The following is an 18,526-nucleotide window of genomic DNA, read 5'->3' on the forward strand; positions in this document are numbered from 1 at the left end:
GCATTAGAGTCTAGATTTCCACTGTCCAGTGCAGTAATTAATGAAGTTTAAATTTCAGTTCCTCCTTTCAGATGCTCAGAAGCACACATGGCTCCTGGCTGCTGCTGGACAGCACATTCAGTATATTTCCGTTATTGTAGAAATGCTGTTGGGTAGTCCTGGTGTATTTCAGCAATGCTGAGCCTTATTTAAGAAACCTTTCTGGGCCCCCTGAGCCATCTGTCTATTTTAATCTGTTAGAGGTGGTCCTGAAAGTGAAAACTACCAGTTAGTGGATATAACTGCAGAGCTGTCTGTTGCCTGTGCACCAAAGTTGAATAACACTTGGTTCTGTCCTGTAGGACCCTCTTAGGGCTTTGCAGGTTTACCTCTGAGGTAGCCCTTTCTGTATTCTGCACTGAGGTTGTGGTTTTGCACTTCTCAGAACAGTTTTGTTTCTCCTGCTAATCCATACTGCTAATCTACTTCAGGAGCATCTAATTTAAAGAAAATTTCAAAAGAAATTGTCAGTACGTAAACCCTAAAACTACTTTTTCTTTGGCCCCTGGAAGTCACTTGTTTACTGAATACAGCTTTAGCACAGACCACACGTAGGACCCTCCCTGATTGTGGTAGAAAGATAGCTGTCCCAGGTTTTCTTTTTTGTTTGGGTGCATCCATGGTATTTTCTTTGATCTCCATGCTGGAGCAAGGCTGATAGGAAGATGTGTAAAGGAATCAGCACTTAGGCTTGATTGAGCACGACCACACCATGAAACACTCTTTGGGAGTTCCGTTTGCACCAAAGGCCTATTGCTATAAGAAATGTGCTATTTTAGGTTTGAAAGGTGCTTGGTGTTCTGTTCTGCGTACAACTGTAAGGCCAGAATGTATTTGGTCTGTGCTGCATAGGGCCCCTTTCGGAACATTGTAGGTAGCGGCCCCTTCCCAAGACAGATGAAATTAATAGTAGGAATTTGTGATTTCAGAGTCTAGCCTAAAGAAAACACCTCTTGGTCTGGTAAATTTCCCCTTCTCCCCTGACACAGGCTGGACCCCAAACAGCCAGGTATCACAGCAATTGCACGTGAGAGCTGTGTGACCTCTCCAGGGAGGGCTGATGGCACCATTTATTGAGTGTCTGCTGCGCCTCTGGCATCAGCACTGTGCATACAGTCAAAAAATCTGCACTGTTTGTCTGCCTTGGGAGAAAGGTCAATAGCTTGTTTACTTTTTTTTTTTTTTTTAAGGTGCTGGGAATTGAACTCAGAATCTGCTACATCCTGGGCAAGTGCTTTGTTTGAGATACATCCCCAAGCCTACTTTATTTTTTAAAGAGGTTTGTGGTGCAGAATAAGAATAAGAAAAAGAAAAACTCAACCATATCCAAGGGAGTAACGTCAGGAGTAAGGCAGACTTGTCTGGGCTGTCAGCCAAGAGGAGTCAGGAACCACAACTGTCTCTTGGAGTTTGAAGAGCTTGACAGAGACCCTGGCACCATTAGACACTCAGTACATTGTGAATAATGGTTTCTGTTGGCATCTTCTCACAGTGGTATAAAGTAGTATTGTTGTGCACATTTTTACAAAGATGAGAAAACCAAGGCTTAGAGAGGTTAACTTGCCATTGGTCACACAACTAGAAGATGGCACAGCAGTAATTTTAGACCTAATGATGTCTGAACCATAATCCACATCCCTTCACTAGGCTAAAAGAGAGCAGTAGGAACATTCTCATCTTTTGAAGTCACTTCCAATTGTTCTCTATTTTTTAGAGATTTTTGTTTTTAATATTGTTTCATATTTTAAATTTTGATATAATTTCAAAATTTCCTAAGAGTTAGCCTAATTAGCATAAGCAATTAGCAGACCCTTAGACTTGGTGGAAGGTCTGACAGGTCCTTGAGGTGGGGTGTGCCCCTTCTGAGAAAGTTCACTGGCACAAACATTCACAGCAATGTGACCCCACCCAGGCCAGCTCTCGGGGAACAAGCCCTCAGGGACTTCTGGGATAGAATTTCCCTTGGAAGAACTCTCCTTCCAAGAAGCTTCAGGTTTGGGGAATATAAAACAAAATCGATTTAGACAAAGATAACTTGTAACCTGCCAAGCAGACATTCTCAGGCGTGGCCTCAGCACCTCCCCGCTGCCAAGAACAATAATCCATGCATTATTCACAGGCTGCTGCACCCCATGCCATTTCCTCTTCTGCCTTGGCCGGGAGAGTCCTGTTTACGCTCTGTGTTTTACCCGAGCCACGCCCATCACACCACTGCTTAACCCTCTTCTTGCTTTGATTGCCTGTCGTACCTCCTTTGCCCCTTCTGGGCTCCTTTTTCTTCTCCCCCTCCTTCCTGCCAATGGCGCCTATGCCCAGGCTGCTGCTGTGGTGAGTCTCAGCATGCTTGGAGGGAGGAGGAAATTTCCCTAGGTAAGCTTAGGGGGAGAAGGTCCTCTCTAAAAAGTTTAAGCCATTTGCAGGTTTTCCAAGTTAAGGGTCTTTCTCTGGTTTAAACACTAACAGAAAACAAGAGTCCTGGACCCCCAAACTGAGCTTGTGGCTTCTCCCCAGCTGCCACAGTCCTCCACTCTCAGAAGTGGTCTTACTTAGGACTGTTGAAGCAATTCCTTCCCTGCCTCTCTCACTCATCTCAGCCTGTGCTAGGTGTAGACGTTAGCCACCGTGAGGTGGTGTGGACCTTTGCCCTGCCCCCTTTAGGCAAGTACCTGGCACACAGCAGATGCCTGGCAAGCATCTGCTGAATGAACATACAGTTGTTACATGAGTTGACCTAAAAACACAGCTTCACAGCCCTTTGAGCATTTAGCTGCTTTTCTGGGGTTTATTTTTTGGTTAATCTTTCAATAACAAGATGTTTAGCCTGTAAGGGATCTTGGAGATCCTTGAGTCCCACTGTCTTCTGTTACTGCTCCCTGCAGTTCCCTTGGTTTTTAATCTCTGAGAAGGAAAGATAATTGCTACTTGAGAGCATCTCATTTGTCTGTATGTGGGTGATCCAGGGGCATTGCTCTTTCAGACTGGGTTGCTGTTTTGATCTTCTAGCTTCCTGGACTGCTGCCGGTGGCCTGCTGACACCAGGGAGCCTAGGATGGGTGCCAAGTCTAGTATCATCAGCAAGGCCTGATTAACAATGGCCCAGCCTTACTCATTAACCTTTCTCTTTGCTCTTAATCACTCCTTTTACCCCTCTTTCCTTCTGACTCCTGGAATGTTCACTTCCAATAAAGCCCCTAGCTGAGGATGTTGTGTCTGTGACTGTATATGTGTTGTTGGCCCTTGGTGAGCTTTTAATGATGAACCTGTGGAATGGCTTTGCCCTCTTGGTCACACCAGTGAAAGCAGCATCAGATCTTTGCAATCAGATCCATTTAGGTCAGAAAACACATTAGAAGTGATCTGCTTAAGTCTCTTCATTTGAGAGGAAGTGATGGAACAGGTTCAGAAAAATTAGTAAGCCTGGAGCCCGGGTGAGCTGGTGATGGACTAGGGGTCAGAGTCCCGGTCTTGCTAGACCAAATGTACTTTCCACAACACCCTTTTCCCTGCCAACTTCTCATTCTACACTGAGACTTTGTAATTTGCTTTTTTAGTACAGTCTCCCCTGAGGGATCAGTGTCTGTGGATTCAGCCAACCAGTTGTATCTGTATTTAATATATGCAGATTTTTCTTGTCATTATTCCTTAAACAATACAGTGTAACAATTATGTACATAGCCTTTACATTGTATTAGACACAAATAATCTAGAAATGATTTAAAGTGGACTGGATGATGTGCATAGATTATATGAAATACAACATTTTGTGTAAGAGACTTGAGCATCTAAGAGTTTTGATATCTGTTGGGAGCCCTGGAACCAATACCCTGTAGATACTGAGGAACAACTGGGCAATTAATAGTTGAGAATGAATGTAGAGGCTGAGGCAGGAGGATCACAAGTTTGAAGCCTACCTGGGCAATTTAGGGAGACTGTCTCAAAATGAAAATAAAAAGGGCTGGGGATATAGCTCAGTAGGTAAAGTGCCCCTGAGTTTGATCCCCAGTCAGGGGAGGGGAAGCAGAGAAAAAGGCTACCTTATTTTCCCCCAGGCTATAGCTGGTAGTCAGCTAATTGTGGACCAGAAAGAGGAGGACAAGCAGAGATGTGGTATATGTTTTAAATTTCCTTGGAGATAGTCACTGAAGCGATAGTTTGAAGTTATTTTAATCCACAGCTTTTTTATCCCTAACCAGTAACACCAAAAATAAGATTGCTTTGGGGTTTTGCATTAGCCAAGGGAATACTTTCAAGGGGCTTGGGGGCCTGCCCCAAAGCAAGGGAAAGAGCACACTATCTGCTCCTATTCACCATGATGAGACACACCCATCAGATCTTGAGGGAACAGGGCTGCTAAAATGGCAAATGCTGAGATAATTTATAGTCAGCACACCCCCTTAGGGTCTCAAATCAAAGAACTTGAGACTTGAGTGGCTCAAGAGGCATTTTATACTCTATATGGCATTCCTGCAAGTTCTGTAGTGACCATTCCTGGTGTATTTATAACAGCAGCTCACAGCGAGTAGATGTGAACAAATGCCTGCTTGGAGAATATCCAGCTGTGAGGATAGTGTGTTAGGCCTGGCTGGAAAAGGCCTATGCGCCTCCTCTCTTAGTCTGGAGCATTTTTAGGCCCTTCTTTTCTAGGTTGCTACATAGGTTTGAATCTGATTATGCAGACTTTAAGTTTTCTAATGTTTACCCACATCAGGTGGCAGGGTGGCACATTATGCGGGAGGCTAAGGCAAGAGGATCATGAGTTTGAGGCCAGCCTAGTTACATGGTGGACCCTATCTGAAAAAAACAAACAACCCCAAATGTTTACCCACACCAGAGCCTTGGAGACTTACTCAATTTAGTAGAAACAATATAGAGGACTTGGATCAAAATGAGGCATGATCTGGTGGCCAGTGGGGTTGTCCTTGCACAAGCTCTTTGACTTCTGTAAATCTGCTCTTTTCTGTAACATGGGGTTGCTGATCAGCTCATTTGAGAGGGTTTATTGAGACCAACCATGTGAAGTTGCTGAGAGGCATCCATACATGGTTGGAGTCAGTCAGAGTTGGTGGGCTTTGGGCTCAGATTTCAGGTAAGTTCATCACTTCCACTGAGCAGTTAAGTTTCTTTTAGCAGTTTGGTTTACTGCCTGGAACTTGACCTCATCTGGAAACTTCAGTAATAATACCTATTCTGTGAGTTGTTGGAAGAGTTAAGTGATACATTAGGTGCCTTGTATATAGTGACTTTGTTGGCATCACAAAATATTGCAGTTTGGCCATTTGTAATCACATGTTACCTACTTCATAATGTCATGCACTGTTGAGCTCTTTAGACAATTTTTTAAATGAGGTCTTCATAGTGATGCAAGAATTTAACCAGTAATTTCCTCCCCAGGTGAGGAGGCCAAGGTGGGGTGAGAGTGGAGGGGTGGTAGGAATGGGTGGGTGGAGGAAATCTGGCTACCTGTGTCTTGGCATAGGAATTGGTAGGGAAGGTAAATTACCCTCTGGTACTTGTTTTTAGTTTTTAAGAGGTCTGTGATTAGTGCTGCTCAATTAATACTTATTAATTACTATACTTTTTGCTAATAAATGTTATAAAGGCATAAATGCCATAATGTTAATAGCATTTGCTAAAGAGAGGCTTTTGGTATGTACCTGTGTGGATTAAAGTAAAGTGGGGCGTGGTGGCACACATCACCTGAACTATATAGCAAGACCCTGGGCCCCTTCTCCCCTATTCTTTTTTTGGGGGGGGGCGGTAACCAGGGATGGAAGTCAGGACCTTGCGCTTGCGAGGCAGGCTTGGTGCCACTGAGCTAAATCCCCGGCCCTCCCGCCCCCATTCTTTAAAGTATAAATGGCCAATCTAGGAAGTATTCTGGAGGAGGGATGTTTTTGCAGAAGGGAGATTTAGCAATGACGGTTTCTCAAAATAGTATTTAGTGAAGTGTTGCTTTTAGCTGCTGACTAAGTAGTTTTAATTACTGTATATCCTAGGAAGGCTGTAGTCTGAGGAATTTACTATAGCATTGTAACTTGGTAGATCATTCTGGAAAGACCGTGTGTGTGTGTGTGTGTGTGTGTGTGTGTGTGTGTGTGTGCGCGCGCATGTGCACATTTCAAGGTAAAGTGCACCCGCTTACTTTGGTATGGGAGATAAAAAGAATCCTGGTTTATCTGCATTTTTTCCTATGATTGCTCATGTGTGGCACTATTTGTTTTTCTTCTAGGATGTAGAGAAAGAGAAGGAAACTCACAATTACCTCAGCAAAGAGGAAATCAAAGAGAAGGTTCAGAAATACAATTTAGCTGTCACAGACAAATTGAAGATGACCTTGGTAAGTACCGTTAGTACTGTTTAGGTTGGCATCCTTTGAAGGACAAATGTAAATTGTTGAACTGTTTAGGCTGACCCTCATCAAAAGACAGATAATAAGTTGTTGATGATATAATCTGTATATTTTACAGAGTCTGAATAACATTTATAGAAGTTTAATGGTTAAGATATGCAGAGCAGGAAAATAGAATATTTCTGCAGCTTTCAAGTTAAATCTGTATTCTGAAGTAGCTTTATCTGAAAATTTGTTGTTAGGTAAGCTTTAAAAAATGTAACACGTTAAAATTTTATTTTAGAAGAGTTTGCAACCCTTCTTCTTTAAAGGATTATTTCCTAACATATAGATGACAACTCAGATTCTAATAAGACCCCAGATAATTTCCATCTCTTATGTCAAGTAAGGATGGAAGTAGCAGGATGATTTTATCCCCATGGATTGGAATATAGTTAACTGTATTACACTGGTCGCCAGTGTAAGATGAGGTACTTAAACTGTAGCTTCCCACACATTGTTGTAACACCATTGTGCTGCACTGTTTGAAGCGGGAAGGTGTCAGTGCTTGGTGACAAGAAAACGAGCTGACATCTGCTCACCCGTCAGTTGCCCACCCAGTTGGTGTCCTTACAAAAGCTCCTGTCATCCCTTGGTGCTCCTTTCCAGGACCCTTGGGTCCTGTGAATTGACAGAGCTTGGAAAAGGATGGGGTAGCCTGTTTAGAACAGGCCCAGATGAATTCTTTGACCTTGGGGAGGAGATATAAAATATAAACACCTATGGCAACCAAGGTCCCTCCTCAGTGGCACTGTGCCAAAAGTAGGAGAGGGTAAGATGATCCCAAAAGTCCCTTCATTATTCCAGCAGTGATGCTTCTTTTTCAAATACATTTTTCATCCATGGGGAAAAACTCCACTTGCCGTAGTTTTTTATTTCTTTCCCCGTGGAGAGTAAAACAGATGCAAGTTTCCATTATTGTTTTAAGGATGAAAAATTTTTTGTTTTGTTTTGTTTTTTGGTACTGGGGATCAAACTCGGGACCTTGTGCTTGCGAGACAGGCGGCAGAACCACTGAGCTAAATCCCCAGCCCCAGGATGAAAAATTTTAAGTGTTGTACAGTACTTTATTACAAGAGTGGACAAAGGAATTTATATTGTAAATTGATCGCTTGGAAGGGAAAAAAATGGACCAAAAGGAAGATTTTAAAACCTTACTTTAACTCTGGTATTTATATGGCAATACCTGATGACTTATTTTAATAACACATGCTGAAATTTTTTTCTAAATAAAGTGAAAACAAAAGCATTATTACTGTTTTGGCAACCAAGAAATAGTAATTCTACCATAAATTAAGACAAGTGTTTGCAATATTTGTAGTTCATGTAGTAGCTTGAATTTGTTGTAAAAATATTGCTGCTTATATATTATGTAAATGTACAAATTCCCTGTGTTCTTTATGTATGGCAAATATATACTAATAAAAATAAATTTTAAAAGCATTGCTGCTCAGGGTACTTGAAATGCATCCCATGCTGTGTAATAAATTTGACACATAACAAGGTTTAAGCAAGATTGGGAATCTCATACACAGCCTTGTAGCCACTAGGAATAAAAGCACCCTGTTTTCTTACTGTCATCTCATTGTTGATTTAGGTATTTTTGTCCTAATGGTGACCTTCCTATTTTGTGTATGGCTAATTATCAGTTGGGGATGTTGTTTTCTTTGAGCACTGAGCCTAGACATACCCCTAAGCTTTCATACATTTCCAGTTTGGGCAGTGGGGCTATAACCTCACCAAAGGTCACTCGCTGACTTTTCCCACAAGCTTTGGACTGGGGCTGAGTGCCGTAAAGACAGAAGAGAGCCTTCGGTTGCCACATCTGCCCTGCAGACCTGACCCCTGGAAGTGCTTTACCACCACTGATGTGTGTTCATCTCCCTTTAAGGTCATCCCTCAGGGCAGTCTTCAGTGAAGCTCTAAGAGAAAAGAACCAGAGAAAGAGTGGCTCACTTCCTGTTTGCCTTTGATGCCCTCCTTTCCTAAAATGCCCCTAGCCAACTAGCTAAGAGTGGCTTTTCTTTGCCTCTTCAGAATTCAAATGGGATTTACACTGGCTTCATTAAAGTTCAGATGGAACTCTGCAAACCTCCACAGACGTCTCCTGGTAGCAATGGCTGTATGAACACGCTTCATATCAGCAGCACAAACACTGTCGGGGAAGTTATCGAGGCCCTGCTCAAAAAATTTCTAGTGACGGAGAGCCCTGCCAAGTTTGCACTTTATAAGCGTTGTCACAGGGAAGACCAAGGTATGTGGCTGTGCTAACATGAAAGTGGTCTCTGTTTCTGTTCATCTTTGTCCTCATCAGCAGAGGGAAGACTAAGAGGTGTATCTGTGTCCCGTGTTTGGGCCCAGGGACACATTTAGGAAGCCATGGTGATCATGGAAGGAACTGAGCATTTCCTGGGTGTTCATGTTTTGAAAGCTTAGAGGCATCCATGTGTGTTGAGGATTTATGCAGGATTTGGTAATGTGCACAGAAGGGTAACTTTGATTTGGAAGAGGGGCAAGAGACTTTGATTTTAATGCCCTTTAGAAGATGAAAGAATATTTTTCGCCAGGCAAGGTGCCTGTGAGCCTAGCTACTTGCAAGACTGAGGCAGGAGGATCGAAAGTTTAAGGTCAGCCTTTGTGACTTAGCAAGACCCTACCTCAAAATAAAAAGGGTTGAGGATGTAGCTTAGCACTAGAGTACAGGTCTAGCATGCACAAGGCTCTGGCTCCAATCCCTACTCCTGCAAAAGCAAGCAAGAAACATTTGTGATTGAAGTTTTCAATAGCACCTACCTACACATACATACAGTGGCTTGATGGACCGTGTCCTTTGGTCCTTTGCAGATGAGGCTCGTGTGTAGCTTTTCAGCATACTGCTCCAAACTGTCCCGCCCTGTTTCCTTAGCTGTCTTGTTGGCCATTACACTGATCCATTTGGTATCCTGCCTTCCAGAAGCACATGAAAACAAATGAGTAATGTTCTGATCTGGGATATGTCTGTCTGAACTTCATATAGGTAGAAAATATTAAATCACTACATGAAACCAAATAAGATGTTCAGGCAGCTGAGCAGAAATGGACAACAATGATTTAATGATTCACTATATTTGGAAATGGTATGTGTGAGTAATAAACTGTTTACCCAGAAAAACTGAAGAAAGCTTAAAGACTAAAGCAGCCATAAAGAAAATTTACTGACCTTGACATGTCAGTAATGTCCTTCAGTCACACAGGATTAAGCACAACTAACTGCTCAGTGTGTACATTTGTTTGTTGAACACTTGCCATGGGGTTGGGCCCTGCATAGTACAGAGATAAACAGCTCAAGGCTCCTCTGCTCCAGAGGCTGCAGGCTTAGCAGCCTGGGGCAGTATGTGTCACAGAGAGGTGGGCACCTGCAGTGCAGTTGCATCTGGAATGCCAAAGTAATGTAGAGAAGCTTGGATGGCATTTTTATCTTGCCAGCTTTGCCAGCTCACCTGGACTAGAGCTGTACAATCTGAAAGTGATAGCACCCTGTTGACACATTACCCTCATGAAATCTTTTAATACTTATAGGTGATACCACACACTTGTGTGTGTGTGTGCTTGAAGCCACCAGAGCCTATATTCTGATTGCATATTTATTTTTGTTTTGTTTTGTTTGTTGATTCTGGGGATTGAACTCAGGGCCTTCACACTGAGCTACATCCCCAGTTCTTTTTATTTTTATTTTGAGACAAGGTCTCACTAAGTTGCAGAGGATTAAAGTTGCAGTCCTCTTGCCTCAGCCTCCCAGAGTGCTGGATTACAGATTGTGCCACTATGCCCAGGTATGGTTGTCAATTCTTTTTTTTTATTTGGTACCGGGGATTGAACTCGGGTCCTTGCACTTGCACAGCAGGCACCAAAACCACTGAGCTAAATCCTTGGCCCAGGTTGTCAATTCTTAATTGATCTGTAGAGGAGTTTTTGACTAGAGCTTTGAATTCTTGTTATTTGGACGGTATATTCTCATTGTTTTTAAAGGGGTTTGAAGGTGTTTTTTGTTTTTTTTGAAAAAGGGTTTCTCTGTGTAGTTTAGGCTGGTCTCCAACTCCCAGAGATCCTCCTGCCTCAGCCTCCTGAGTGCTAGGATCGCAGGTGTGCACCATCATGCCTAGCTGGAGTTGAAGTTTTTAAAAAAATGTTTATCTTTCTAAAAGAAACAGAACTAATAAATTTCAAATGTGTTTTGTGACTAATACCCATTTAAATTATTGTTGGACATTATTTCCTCCTTGCTCAAGGCATAGTTTTTATTGAGCAGGGAGAATGGAAGCGGAATAGATTTTGTTCCACCCTGGGCTGAGGAGGAGGATGGTGACCTAGAGGCTGGAGAAACAACTGTTACCTTGATCTGGAGGAAGGGTGGTGAAGGGACCTCAGAGATGATGAAATGATGCCTGTAACATGTGTGTTCCCTTACAGTCTATGCCTGCAAGCTCTCAGACCGAGAACATCCTCTCTACCTGCGTTTGGTAGCAGGGCCCAGAACTGACACGCTTAGTTTTGTTCTTCGTGAACATGAAATTGGAGAGGTAAGTGATTCTCTATTATGGCTGTAAGAACAGCTGGGCTTGTTTTATTGCTCTAGTCTAGAAACCTGACCAGGAGGAGGAAAGAGAGAGGCAAGGTTAGTGGAAAAAAGGGAGAGGGAGAGACTTTGAATTGTCCAAAGTGAACCCAAAGTTAACTTAATTCTCCCATGATTATTATATTGATCTGTGCATTTCAGAGGTGGGAGAAAGTAAAACTTTATTTATCTCCACTCAGTCATTTTTGCCCCATCCCACTACCAGATGACTAACTGCACTTTGAAAGTTGACGCTGTCCATATGTCTGCTACTAAGAAAAGTCTCCAGGCTAATTTCGTACTGAAGGGAAATAAAAGGAAATCTGATCTCTTTACCACCATTTAACTTTCTACAGTCTTTTTTTTCCTGTGCCCAAATGATTAAGAAATTATGTTTACATGTATGTTATTTGCCATTTTCTCTCCAGGGATGATTGTATTTAGGCCAGTTTAGTGGAAGAAAAAAGCTCTTTGGACTGTTCTCTAGATCCAGTGTTTAAATGACACTTAAGTGGATCTTCTCAGGCTCTGGGCCTCAGCCTTCTGTGGAGAACAGAAATAGCGTGAAGTGTCCACGAAGAATGGGGTTTCTAGGTTAAAAGTTAGAAACCAGGACTCCACTTCCAGCTGTTTGTTAAGTTTGGATTGTGACCTTGGGTGAATCTTTAATTGTTCAGCCTTCTGTGTTAAGATCTGTAAAGTGGACTAAAAACTTTAAAAGGTGGTTTTTAGTCACAAGTGAGAGTGCACATAAATATGGTAAGCGATGTATTCATATGTAAATGTAAATGAGAATTTGTTCAGGGAAGCTTAGGAAGACAGTGATTTGAGACAGTTTTGAAACTTTGTAAGAAATTCAGGATGTCATTTTGGGGAGAACGTAGGGTTCAGAAGTCTTATTGGGTTTTGCAGTTTGGCAATATTCCCTCTGAGAAACCTAAGCTGGACATATTAGCATGCCTCTTGTTGGTGTTTTATTTTTGTTATTGGATTTCTAGCATTTCATGCAGTTCAGTGTGATTAGAGCAGCCTTGTGGGGAGGAATTAGTTTTGAAATTATCATTTTGTTTTAATGTTCCAGAGTCCTTTATTGAACCCATGTCTGGATTCTTGATTCTCACTTATTTAAGGAAACTTACCTGAGGGAAGAAACTTTCTGTAGCTGCTAGGGCTAGGAACGAGAAGGTGTTTTTTAATGTCTGTGTTTTGAAAACCTTCACACATGTGAAAAAATGTTAAAATTTTTATAATTAAGAGAATTTTCTAAGGTAGAAAGTTGTGCTGTCCTCCATGTTTCTCATTTGCTTTAATAACTCTTGAAGAACCCTTCTGTCATTTGGCCCTTTTGTTGTTTTTTTTTTTCATGCTCCTTTTTATGGATTTATAATGGGTTGTCTAGAGTCTCTTCTCTGCATTCCTGGCCTTGGCAGTGATTCTCAGTCCCAGGCCCCTCTGGGACTGGAGGACAGATATATTTGAAAAAAAACCTTCCAGAGGATATCAAATACTCTCCCTGACATTCACAGCTTTAGTTTAAAAGAATTACCAGGTGCTATTAGGGAAACAGAACCAAGAGCCTCAAGGGCAAGAGACAAATCCCAAACAGCTGCGGTATAGGTAAGGCGCAGAGATACCAAAACAATTATAATAATTTAAAGATCTTGGTTGTGGTTAGGGATATGAGTGGCCCAGTGAGAGTTTCTCATAAACCTAATCCTGGCTGAGACGGAACAGAAGGAAGTCCTGGAGGCCTTAGAGAAAGTGACATTTAAGCTGAGAGTTCACTGCCGGGAGACTGCCGAGTCACTTGAGATAATGAGAAATGGTGCTGGAGAGGTTCGAATCTGTCAGACAACCTGAGCAGTCAAGAGAAGCCGGCAGAATGCTTCTAAGCAGAACAGGGCCATGACTATGACTATTTGGCAAACAACTGGGGAACTTGAGAGTGGAGTGAGGAGGGCTGGGGATGTAGCTCGGTGGAGCCCTTGCCTTACATGCAGGAGGCCCTGGGTTCAATGGAGGCGGGTAGTAGAATGAGAGTAGGAGGCCATCTGAAGGGTACAGGAGAAGATGTTGGAAGTCAGCACTGGGGGGCAGTAGAGATAGAAAAGCCAGTGCATCTGAAAACTATTATAAGGTTCCTCGTGGGAGGTGACAAGAAGGACAGTGAGAATGATCACTCCAAGTTAAGCTGCAGGGAGTTGTTTCTTAAGTCTTTGGAGGTTTATGTCAGGTGAGGAATAAGGACAGTATCTAATGGACATAGGTGTGTGGAGGTCTTTGGCAGTGAGTTCTGTGTTGGAGAAAAGAGTTGGAAGGGAAATGAGGGGCATTTGAGGTGAGCTGAGGAGGGAATGGGGTGCAGGTTGATGCTTCTCATAACTCTGCTGAGCTCCACAGATCTGTGTCCTGAGGGGTTTGGCAGAGGGGGAGATTAGTCATACCGTGCACTTGGGCAGCATTCCTAAGTCTTGATTCTGAGTTAAACACCTGGCATTTTTCTTTTCTGTATTATCGCACAGTGGGAAGCTTTCAGCCTTCCAGAACTGCAGAATTTCTTGCGCATCTTGGATAAGGAGGAAGATGAGCAGTTGCAGAACCTGAAGAGGCGCTACACAGCCTACAGACATAAGCTGGAAGAAGCCCTGGGCGAAGTGTGGAAGCCCGGCTAACGTGCAGGCCCCCTGCTGGGAAGGCAAGGCTTGGGACCTCTGTATACAGGAGCAGCAAGTGCCTTTCTGCTCGGAGAGCTGTCTTCGTGCCCCAAAGCTAGGGTCATCCCCTTTTATCTCTAGAGTTAGTTCCCAGCCCCTGGCCACAGGCATCCTGCACCCCCTCGCGTCCCTCGTGAGGGGCCCTGCAAGCTTGTTCTGTTACAGCACCGCGGTGTTACCTCTTGCAAGCTGTGAACCTGCAATCATCAGGAGCATCCTAGAGTGCTTGGAAGCATGAACTCTGGGTTGATTTTTCTTTATTTTCTTCTAGTTATTTTAATTACGTGATGGTGATGTTAAGCTTAAGGATGTGCAAACAAGTTTTTAAAAACTTAACAAGGAATCTCTCTGAATACTTGTTCTATGTTGAAACTACCTGTTTGTTTTTTATTTTCTGTCAGAGGAAACCATCCATGTGAACCAAAGGGCAGAGGAATCCAGGAACTGTGGGGAATTTGGGAAGGATGTTGGAGGAGTTGGAGGAGTTGGATTTTAAAAAGTAATGAGCAAGTTTGGAAGAAGGCTGTGTGGAAGTGAAAGCTCTGAGGGCCACTGAGGAAGGTGGTAAGGCTGGTACAGTGGTGGTAGGGGAGCCAAGTGTATTGCTTGAAAATGAGGTGAAATTGTTCAGTGTTGAGATGTTAAGCCCATTCTAGGATTGCTTGATTTCCTGTTGGGTATAATGTGGAGGTGGAGCCAAAGAGGTAGGAACTAAACCCAAGAAGGATCCATGAACTGTGCAGTTAACTGGAGACCGAGGCAGGTGGAGGTGGGCCCCATACAGTTGGATCTGGCCCCCTTCACGTGAGACCCCAATTCTGCCCTCTTGGAGTGGAAGGTCTTACTGTTGTAGCAGCTCTGGATAAGTGGTCCCTGACCCGTGGCTGACTCCTTAAATTGCATGGATTTCCCCACAGAGGTTGTTTTCCAAGTTGAAAATGAGTTTAGGGTAGGGTAGCTGTTTTCTCCTTGTTAGCTAAGGAAGTTTATCAACTACAGAGCTCACTTCAAATTTGTGACAATCACTCCCTCCCCCTTTATTCTACCCTTTTTTCTTCCTTCCCTTCTCTTTTCTTAACTCTCTCCCTCTGCTTTTCCCTCTCCCTTTCTAAGTTACAGTCTGTTCTCACATAATGTAGAACAGGGATTTTAAAGACTCAATACTCCCATGTCATCCTCAGTTCTAAAGGACTTGACTGCAAGTAGGGGACCCCAAGGAAGGAGGAAAATCCATACCCGCTGACCAGGCAACAGGTGTTCATCATGGAACTATTTTAACAAAAGTGCATGTTCCTTCCAACCAAAGAAATGCATGTGCAATAAAAAGCCTTAAAAACAGGCGAAATAAACCTCATTTTCTGAGCGACTTACAAACCTGAGAACGGAGGGGAAGGTGTGCTGTGGTTCCAGAGGGGCCTTACAGTCAGTCTGGTTTTAGTCTAGATTTTTTTTTTATAAATTCCCAAGGAATTGTTAACACTTCGGTGACACCTAATGGATTCTTTGTGAAGTTCCAAGGTGCTTTGGTTCTTTGCTTAAGTGAACTGTGCCTTTTATTGCATTTCTGTTTCCTCTTGGTGGCTCTTCTAACTTTTTAGAGACTGGCTGTCTTGTTGGAGGCAGATGTAAGTGTTGGTTGTGCTGTGCCACACAAGCTACCGAGACAATCAGATCTTCCTAGGCTTTTAAGAAAAAAATGGGGGGAAAAAAGAGTAGAACTAGCTATAAAATATGTATGGCACATCTTGTTTAATTTTGCATGTGACTTCTATTTAGTGCATTAATGAGGTTTTAGTGACATTGTCATCCAACACTTTACCTTTATTGTTCAGGGATTGCCTTCATGACTTTTATACTAGTTTTACTATTCATACTATAGCTTGGGTTTGAGTATACTATTATCAACCACCTGGCCTTTTAATTACTTGTCCCAGTAAACTTATAGTTTGTGAAGCATTTGCTTCTCAGATTAAGACACTGTTAGAACCTAAAGTAGTAGCTGATGGGTATCTGTGAATTTTTTTTTTTTTTTTTACTTGAAGTAGATTGTCTAGAATAGCCATCCTCGTCTATATTTTTCCAGAACCTTGCTCACTGTCATGTGCACTACAAGTTGCAATTTGGAAACTTTACTGTATTGAAACCTTGTCAGTTCATAGTTCTTGAAGACTGATGTTCTTTCCCAAACACTGGTTACTGCAGCAGCATTTTTAATGTGTAAAAGGAGGAAAAAGGCCCCTAAGGCCAAAGGTATTTTATTAAAAAATCATTGTACAAATCCTTGTGTTAAATTAAAATTAAGCTTTGCTGTAATACTGTTTTCTCTTCAAAATGTGATGGTACAGGAAAGGTGTTAAATGAAGGGGTAGTATTACAGGGGAGCATTTTAAATTGCAGAGGTTAAAAAGTTATAATATTTATAATTTTGATGTTTTATTTTTATAGGGAAGATTTTTCTCCCCTAAAACTGTTTCTTGAATGGCAAAATGATTTCCATTATTAAAAGTTGAAGTTGTTAGTTGATGTTGGTGTGTTTTCATTTATGATAATATATTAGATTTTTAAAAAGGTTAAAAGGAGTGGAAACTACCTACTTTGCAGATGCACAGGGACACTTGCTGGAATGCAGTAACTCATAGAAGGTTTGGAATGGGGCACATTGGTCTCCCAAATGTCATCTTTCTTTTTCCTTATTCTCTGGGGGAAAATTAACCCTAAGTGTGTGTCTGCCTATACAGCACAAGTACATTCCTATTTCATTTGTGAACTGTGCATACATTCAAAAGTGCACAAGGCAAATGAACACTGTAAAAATTACTGTAAAGCAGATCCTGTGTCCACTAGCAGAGAAGAACCTTGCCTGGCCCTCAGTAACCCTCTCCCTCTGCCCTCATTATGCAGAGGTCTTCAGCTCTTGGAACAGACCACTTTGAACACAAAGTAAGTATTTCTCTTTTGGTCAGTGAGACCAACTTTATGAGATGCAGAGTGAGAACCAGAGGCCGCTGTTCTACACCCTGAGTGCACCTTGGTTTTCTAGCATTCTGCCTCCACGCCAGCTGTGGGGAAGGGTTTTCACTACTACACTGCCCCCTAGAGGGTTCCAGACAGTGAGGAAAAACGTTTTAAGTACTGTTGCTGCTTCATAGTAAGTATAGACACTATGATAGAAAACAATGGCTCTAGATAGTTTTCCTTTTTTGCCAAAATAGCTAGAGGAGTCCAGTTTGGGAAATCAGCCTGGTTTATAACCCAGGGTGCAGGGATATGTTTTGGAATTTTTATTCCTTAAAGAGAATTAGGTTCTTGCTCTCGGATTCTTTTCAGACTTTATCAATAGATAAGTAAATATTCTTAAGTTGCAAAAATATAGAATTATTGTATATTATATATATATTCTGGGTTTTTGTCCATGGTTCCTGGCTCATAACTCCTTCCCTAAGGCAACCCATAGAAACTAGAATTTTTTTTTTTTTTTGTACCAGAGATCGAACTCGGGTTCTTGCGCTTGCAAGGCAGGCGGCAGAACCTCTGAGCTAAGTCCCCGGCCCTAGAAATTCTTATCTCCATTGCTGTTTATATCATTCCTGTCTTGGAGCTGACCATAAAGAAATTACTGTGCGTGGGGGTACAGCTCAGCGGTAGAACTCTTGTCTAGCATGTTTGGCCCTGGGTTCCATCCCCAGCACAGCAGGGAAGGAAAGGAGGGCTCCTGCCCTGGAAGAAGGGAACACTTCACAGCAAGGCCGGGAAGAATCTGGACAGGCCTTACTGGCTAATTTAGCCCTGCAGTCTTAGCATGTGATCATATCCTTTTCATTCAGTCACATTTCTACGTGGTTGTCCATGTTTATGCAATCAAGTCTCCCTGAAAACCCCCAAAGGCAGGGTCTGGAGAGCTTCCAGCTGTCTGAAGAGAAGAGGTTCCAGGAGGGTGTTGTTCCCAGGGAGTGCATGCAAGCTCTGTGCTCTTTCCCTCATCTGTAACTTACAATAAAAAAGTAAACGTGTTCTTCTGAGCCATTCTGGTAACTTAGTGGAACACATGAAGAGGATTGTGGGAACCCTGACTCATAGTCCATGGGTCAGAAGGTGAAGTGTCCAGGGTTTGACATCTGAAGGGAGTAAGCAGTCCTGGAGATGGCTCTCCATCTGCGTGATCTGACACCAGCTCCAGGTAGGCAGTGTCACAGCTGACTTGCATAGAAGATGCTCAGCTGGTGTCCACTGCAGAACTGATTGCTTGCTGATGGGGAGAAATCCTCACACCGTTTGGGAGTCACGAAAGTCACTGTTTTGAGCATGTGGAAGAAACTGACCTTTGAGTTTTAACACAACTCAATTATATACACGCTGCATTTCAGGTACCGTCAGATGATCTTTATTAGGTGTTTTGTTTTATTCAAAGAGGAGAAAACCTGATGGTCAGTGCCAGCAAAGTACTAATGTGCCAGGCAGAATTCTAAAAGTTTCACCTGTATTAACTCATTTACTCCCCCAGGAGGTAGTTAGTATCTCCATTTATAGATGGAAGACTCGTGATATTCAGCAACTCGCCCTGGGGACTGAGTGGTCGAGCTGGGAATGGCCCACTTTCTCCATCTTTTCCTTTTAAGTCCTGTGAAGTTTTTCAGTTCAACTGCTTATTGGAAAAGCAGCTTGGTTGCCTCTCACAGGCATTTCATTGGTGAGCAGGCGTTTTTCGGTGCAGATGGGTTTCGTTTGATGTCAGTGCTTTTTCATCTTTTTCTGGGTTTATTATCCCATATAGGGGATTCTACTAAGTTGCAC

At 42.6% G+C, this 18,526-nt stretch overlaps 1 protein-coding gene across 1 annotated transcript in view; it reads left to right on the forward strand.

The window, feature by feature from the left end:
• The window catches only part of Rassf3 (Ras association domain family member 3), a 67,458-nt gene extending 51,205 nt beyond the window's left edge, over window positions 1–16,253 (forward strand). The window contains exons 2-5 of the mRNA XM_021241425.2: window positions 6,269–6,376; window positions 8,465–8,681; window positions 10,877–10,986; window positions 13,544–16,253. Of these exons, the coding sequence (XP_021097084.1) occupies window positions 6,269–6,376; window positions 8,465–8,681; window positions 10,877–10,986; window positions 13,544–13,693 (585 nt within the window). The 3' untranslated portion in view covers window positions 13,694–16,253. The remainder of the gene's footprint in view (window positions 1–6,268; window positions 6,377–8,464; window positions 8,682–10,876; window positions 10,987–13,543) is intronic.
• The last annotated feature ends 2,273 nt before the right edge of the window (window positions 16,254–18,526 follow it).

Source organism: Heterocephalus glaber, unplaced genomic scaffold (genome assembly GCF_053883595.1).
Source record: "Heterocephalus glaber isolate CG9 unplaced genomic scaffold, H.glaber_assembly_v1.0 deba00001569, whole genome shotgun sequence".
In the NCBI taxonomy this organism is placed as follows: Eukaryota; Metazoa; Chordata; class Mammalia; order Rodentia; family Bathyergidae; genus Heterocephalus; species Heterocephalus glaber.